This window comes from Orycteropus afer, unplaced genomic scaffold, assembly GCF_000298275.1.
Source record: "Orycteropus afer afer isolate SDZICR_OR568_19922 unplaced genomic scaffold, OryAfe1.0 scaffold00008, whole genome shotgun sequence".
In the NCBI taxonomy this organism is placed as follows: Eukaryota; Metazoa; Chordata; class Mammalia; order Tubulidentata; family Orycteropodidae; genus Orycteropus; species Orycteropus afer.
Window position 1 is genome coordinate 11,087,621 of NW_006921595.1, and position 7,509 is coordinate 11,095,129.

A 7,509-nucleotide genomic window follows, 5' to 3' on the forward strand; every position below is an offset into this window, starting at 1 on the left:
TGACAGCATTGTACTTCAGGACAGATCTTGAAACCTCCTTTGTGATGATGAATGCCACACCATTCCTTTTCAAACTGTCATTCCCGGCAAACAAACAGACTGGCACAGATAAAATGTCTGATAACAGCATGTTGGTAGGAATGTAGGAGAAGAAGGGTACTCTCATACAAAGCTGGTGGGAATATACACTGGAGAGAAATCTGACAGTATCTACCAAAATCCCAGCAATTCTTCTGAAAATTCATCCTATACATATATTCTGTATGGTTCATAAGGAAAAACCATCTAAATGTCTATCAGAAGGCTGACTGAAAAATTGTGGCAAATTCATAAAATGGACTATTATACAGCCTTTATAAAGAATGAAGATACTGATATGGAATCAAATGTAAAAAAAAACAAGGTGATTAAATGAACAAGAAAGTCATCTAACAATATTATTAATATCATTTATTATTACAGAATTATATTATTGCAGAATTCAGCAACATTCTGAAGACAATTTAAAAATGACTGTAGCCACACATTGACAGGAACTGACAGAAGTTCAAGCTAGATTCAGAAGAGGATGTGGAATAAAGGATATCATCTCTATTGATTGTCAGAGGGATGTTGGCAAAAAAAGCAGAAAATATTAGAAAGATGTTTACCTGTATTTTATCAATATGCAAAAGCATTCAACTGTGTGTATCATTACAAATAATAGATAGCAGTGAAGAATGGGAATTTCAGAACACTTACATTATGCCCATCCAGAACATGTACATGGATCAAGAGGCAGAGTGATTCAAATAGAACAACGGGATTCTGTGTGATACAAAACTTTATCCTTTCACTTTATTTAATCTGTATGCTTAACAAATAATCTGAGAAGCCAGACTATATGAAAAAGAACATAGCATCAAGATAGCAGAAGATTCATTAACAATCTTGCTTACCAAAAAATGAAGATGACTTAAAACACTGATGAAAGTCAAAGACTACAGCTCTCAATACGGAATGTAGGTAGTCCCCAATTTAGGATGTATTTAAGTTGCCACAAACTGCATTTACAACCATCTTTTTTTCTTTTTTGGGCATACATTTTATCATTAGAAATATGTTCTACAAACAGTGTTACAGTGCCTAATTTGCTGATGTTATCATTCTTAGACGTTCACTTCCAGATGTTCAATTTTATGATCTACTGTTCAAAACACTGCTGTAAAGATTTAGTTTTCTAAATCAAGGCTTCACTTGAAAACATGGGTCCAAGTGCTGACGGATCACTTTGCTAAAAGTCAATAGGCAGATTTGGCAACCACTGACGTGTGATCACCAAATACATGAAGAAAAAAAAGAAAAGGCCCATACAGACAACTCACTAATTTTTTGACTAGAAATGCCATCCCCATTCCCAGGGATAATCTAGGTGATTTAGAACCTTCCACAAGTGTAACTGACAAAATGTCAATGTCATTCAATTCTTTTTCATCAGAGAAAATTTTTATGATTTCTGTATTTGTTTAATGTATTTATGTATGTATGAAGAAACATATCTACATTAAAAAAAAAAAAAAATTCCACCACTCATTGGTCAGTTTGTCAGACTGGTGGCTTACATGTTGCTGTGATGCTGGAAGCTATGCCACCGGTATTCCAAAAACAACAAGATTGCTTTTGGAACAATCACTGGAGTTGTCTGTATGGGCCTTTTCTTTTTCTTCTTCATGCATTTGGTGATCACATCTTAGTGGTTGCCAAATCTGCCTACTAACTTTTAGCAAAGTGATCTGTCAGCACTTGGGGACCATATTTTCAAGCAACTGAAGCCTTGATTTAGAAAACCAAATCTTTACAACCCTGTTTGTAACGTAGTTAATACACTAACCTTTAGTGATGTTTGTTATTACAGAAAATACTATTAGTATAATGGGCCTGCACAAAATAGTGGTTATAAAAGTTGATTTATCCAACGAGTTAAGAAGAAGTTACAGAGTTAATTACAGAAATAGACTTAAAATATCAGGGTTACCAAAACCAAACTCACTGCCATCAAGTTGGATCTGACTCAGCAACCCCTCCTTGGGTTTCCCAGGCGGTATCACTACAGAACTAGATTGCCCAATTTTTCTTCTGAGGAGTGGCTGGTGAGTTTGAACCACCAGCCTTCTGGTTAGCAGTCAAATGCCTTAGGCACTACACCACCAGAGTGCCCATATAAAAAAACAATACTTTTAAAAGTATTGATCACAGGAAGTCAAGAATTTATATGAAAAACAAACACATAGTCTAACATTAACAGGAAAAAATCAGTATGCACTGCTGTTTTTGAGAAGGAACAGGATCTTTATCAAAAGCTCTGTTAAATCAGGACTATGCAGTTATGATTTCTAAAACCTTAAAGGTGTTAGGTCAAAAGTAAGAATCATTTAATCCTATATTTAAAGTCAGCTTTAAATATAAAAGTGGTCTAATATTGATGTATGTTAAGATTTTCTTATGTGTAAATGCTCTCATTTGCTAAGTGTATGGTATATCAAGCAAATTCTAAAATAGTAATATCTGAAAGAGACCTCTGCAAAGATAATTTTTAAAAACAATTCCGTAATCTTATAAATAAATTATTACCTTAGCAAGTGATTTGACAATAGGATTCTCCATAATCCCCTTGAGGAAAATTAGGTCTATTTCTTCTGTTCCTGTAGATGAGGGCAGTTCCGTAAGGTTATCCAACACTTGCTGCATTGCTGCTGAGATAAAAGCAATCCAAAAAAAAAAAAATTAATTCCATGCCACTATGGCTATAAAACAGTACAAATAAAAGACATTAACATTCTCTTGAAAAATCACATTTTAAACATGGAATTGCTAAATAGGTATAGGTTTCAAATTGACTTCCCATGTATTAGTAGCAGGATAAGTTTTTATACTCAGTTTGGGGCTTTGTTGGACTACATTATACTTATAACTGTACAATTGGCCTTATATTTTTAAAATTTACAAACACCGCTCAAGAAGAAACAGAAAAACTGAATAGACATATAACAAATAAAGAGATCGAATTTGTAGTCATAAAACTTTCCACAACAAGTGTAGGACCAGATGACTTCATGGGTGAATTCTACCAAATGTTTAAAGAACAATTAACACCAATTCTTCACAAATTCTTCTTCTTCAAAAAAAAAACAAAAAACAGATGACAGTAAACTTCCCCATTCCTTCTATGATATCAGTATCATAACCAGACAAGGACATCACAGAAAAGGAAAGTAAAGTCAGTATCCCTTAATAATACAGATGCAAAAATCCTTACCCGAATATTAGCAAACTGAATTCAGCAACATACAAAAAGGATTATAAACCATAATCAAGTAGGATTTATCCCATGAACACAGGGTTAGTTCAAAATATAAAAATCAACAAATGTAATCCACTGTATTAATAACATAAAGAACAAAAAACATAAATCAATACATGCAGAAAAAGCATTTGACAAAATCCAACATCCTTTATAACAAAAACAAAAAGACCAGGAATAGAAAAAATGTTAAACATAATAAAGTACATCTATGAAATACTCACAGCTAATATCATACTTAATGATGGACAACTAAAATCTCTGGTGGCGTAGTGCCTAAGGCATTTGACTGCTAATCAAAAGGCTGGCGGTTAAAACCCACCAGCCACTCCTCAGAAGGAATACTGGCAATCTATTTCTGTAGAGATACTGCCTTGGAAACCTGAGGAGGGGTCACTAGGAGTTGGAACTGACTTGATGGCAGTGAATTTGTTTTTATTTTTTTTTAAGATCAGAAATAAGACAAAGATGTTATCTGCTCTTTCAATTCTATTCCACATTCTACTAGAGGTTCTAGCCAGAGCAAATCAGGAAGTAAAAGAAGTAAAAGGCACAGATTGGAAATGAAAAGGTAAAACTCTATGCAGATAGCATGATCTTGTACATAAAAAATCCTAAATCATGAAAATTTTTTAAAAAATAATAAATGATTTCAGCAAAGTTGAAGGATACAACATCAATATACAGAAATCAATTATATATCTATACATTAGCAATGAACAACCCAAAAATAAAATTAAGAAAAAACAATTATTTTCAATAGCAAAAAAAATAAATAAAGTACTCAGGAATAAATTTGACAAAAGTGGTGCAAAATTTTGACACTGAAAATACAAAGCACCACTAAAGGAAATTAAGGACCTACGTAAATGAAAAACATCCTTCATTCACTAAATAAAAAAAACTTCATATGCTAAAATGGCAATACTCGCCACCAAAAACCAAACTCACTGCTGTCAAGTTGGATCTGACTCATAGTGACCCCTCCCTGGGTTTTCAAAGCAGTATCACTACGGAAGTACATTGCCCAACCTTCCTTCCAAGGAGTGGCTGGTGTGTTTGAACCACCAGCCTTCTGGTTAGCAATCAAATGCCTTAGGCACTATGCCCCCAGAGCTCCTAATACTCTCCAAACTGATCTAATTTAATGCAATCCCTATTAAAAATTGAGGAGTCTTTTTTTTTTTTTTTTTTCAGAAATGGAAAAGCTGACCCTAAATTCATATGGAATTGCAAGTGGTCCCAAATAACCAAAACAACTTAAAGAAGAAGAACAATGTTAGAAGACTCTTCTGCCAAAACAGCGTCTGTGGTCTTAGAAGTTTATAAACAGACATTCGAAAGAACAACGAAAAGCCCTTGCAGAAGATGAGTTACTCCTTTGTGGGTGGCACGAGACCTACTCGACCTGAAGATGAGACTCCACACATAGCAAGGTGATCCAAGAATCTCATATACAGATTCATGACCAAAAGAGGGGAAATAAGAGCACTTAAAATAAAAAATTTGGCACCTGATTTATAGGAAAGAGCTATGTTCTTGTCGAAAGTCAGACTCCATTTTGATTTTAACATAGGTTCTGCTTCAAAACTACAGTCTGTCATTATTTAAGTTTACACAGTGCTTTGCTGAAACCAATAGATAACCACTCCCAACAAAAAGAATGATGAGGCCAACATGCATTCCCAGGAAACAAAAGGTGAGGATGTAAAATCATTTAGGGAGAGTATATCACAATATAAACGATTGTTCTTGGGAAAAATATGTTCATAACTAACTAAGCCACTCAGGATGTATACTGGAGAAGGAGGATATGTGAACAGTGTGATCCTGAAACTGACTATAATCGTGAATGTTGTTGTTGTTGTTATGTGCCGTCGAGTCAGACCCAACTCACAGCGACCCCTCCCTGGGTTTCTGAGGCAGTATCACTATGGAAGTAGATTGCCCCATCTTCCTTCTGAGGAGTGGCTGGGGGGTTTGAACCACCAGCCTTCTGGTTAGCAGTCAAGTGCCTTAGGCACCATGCTACCAGAGCTCCTATAATCATGAATAGTGGACTAAAATTCTACCATCAAGAATAACCAAACCAGGTGGCTCACTCCTCCCTAACCAGAGGGATGACTTTTACATTTCGAAGGACTTCAAACTTAAGCTGATCTTATCTACAATCAATCATTAATCTCCACATTTCCCTTGTTTCTCTATGTATAAAAACCTCTAACTCAACAGAAACAGTAAAACACATGTTGAGAGCATCCTCGTTTTCCCAATTCATGTAGTTTTTTTAAAATTATTATTACTCAATGAAACTCTTTGCTTTTACTGTAAGCAGACTCCATGGCTTCTCCTCTATGACAGTATAAATGCAGTTAGCTCTATTTCTCACAGTTACTTATTTTTCTTTAACATTCTACATTTGTCTTAATTTCTAATGTTTATTATGGAAAATATTAAATGTGTACAAAAGGACACAGACTAGTATTATGAAGCAAAAAATGGTCACATCCAATAATAAGCAACTCATGGCCAATACCACTACATGCTTTCTCCATCCCTCATCTGTCAGTTTGTCATACTGTGGTGGCTTATATGTCGCTGTGAGGCTGGAGGCTATGCCACTGCTACACCAGCAGGGTCACCCACGGTGGAGAGGTTTCAGCGGAGCTTCCAGACTAAGACAGACTCAGAAGAAGGAAGGGGCCATCCACTTCTCAAAGACTTCCATCCACTTCTCAAAGACTTGGCCAGTGAAAACCTATGAATAGCAGTGAAACACTGTCTGATATATTACTGGACAACTTGATGAACAGCCCTGGAACACTGTCTAATAGAGTGCAAAAAGATGAGCCACTCAGGTGAGAAGGCACTCAAAATATGACTGGGGAAGAGCTGCCTCCTCCGAGTAGAGCCGACCTTGATGTGAATGGAGTAAAGCTTTTGGGACCTCCATTCGCTGATGTGGCACGACTCAAAATGGGAAGAAACAGCTGCAAACATCCACTAATAATCGGAACATGGAACATATGAAGTACAAACCTAGGAAAATTAAAAGTTGTCAAAAATGAAATGGAATGCATAAAGATCAATATCCTAGGCATTAGTGAGCTGAAATGGACTGGTTTTGGCCATTCCGAATCAGACAACCATATGATTTACTACACCGGAAATGACAAATTGAAGAGGAATGGTATGGCATTCATTGTCACAAAGACTGTTCCAAGATCTATCCTAAAGTACAATGCTGTCAGTGATAGGATAATATCCATACGCCTACAAGGAACACCAGTTATTACTATTATTATTCAAATTTACACACCAACCACCAAAGCCAAAGATGAGGAAACTGAAGATTTTTACCAACTTCTGAAGTCTGAAATTGACCAAACATGCAATCAAGATGTGTTGATTATCACTGGTGACTGGAATGCAAAAGCTGGAAACAGAAGAATCACTGGTAGTTGGAAAATATGGCCTTAGTAATAGATATAATGCTGGAGATTGCATGATAGAATTTTGCAAGATCAATGACTTATTCATTACAAATACCTTTTTTCAACAACATAAATGGTGACTATACACATGGACTTTGCCAGATTGAGTACCTAGGAATCAGAACAACTACATCTGTGGAAAGAGGTGATGGAGAAGCTCAATATCTTAAGCCAAAACAAGGCCAGGAACTGACTGTGGAACAGACCAGGAACTGCAAATATGCAAGTTCAAGTTGAAGCTGAAGACAATTAAAACAAGTGCACAAAAGGCAAAATATGACCTTGAGTATATCACTCCTGAATTTAGAGACCATTGAAAGACTAGATTTGTTCATTGCACACCAACGACCAAAAACCAGGGGAATTGTGGGATGACATCAAGAACATCATCCGTAAGAAAGCAAAAGGTCATTAAAAAGACGGGAAAGGAAGGAAAGACTAAAATGGATGTCAGAAGAGACTCTAAAACTTGCTTTTGAACAGAGAGTAGCTCAAGCAAATGGAAGAAGTGACAACATAAAAGACCTGAACAGAAGATTTCTTTTCTTTTTTTTTTTTTGTTATTTGGGTGAAGACTTACAGAGCAAATTCACTTTCCATACAGCAGTTCATATATACTTTGTCTCATGTCATTGACCACAGTTTACCACAATGCAACAGCTGCCCTCCCACTTC

General features: G+C 35.9%; 1 protein-coding gene across 1 annotated transcript in view; it reads right to left on the reverse strand.

Moving 5' to 3' along the window:
• Nucleotides 1-2,727, reverse strand: part of PALS2 (protein associated with LIN7 2, MAGUK family member) — an 81,901-nt gene extending 79,174 nt beyond the window's left edge. The window contains exon 1 of the mRNA XM_042781586.1: nt 2,611-2,727. Coding sequence (XP_042637520.1) covers nt 2,611-2,727 — 117 coding nt within the window. The remainder of the gene's footprint in view (nt 1-2,610) is intronic.
• Between the last annotated feature and the right edge of the window lie 4,782 nt (nt 2,728-7,509).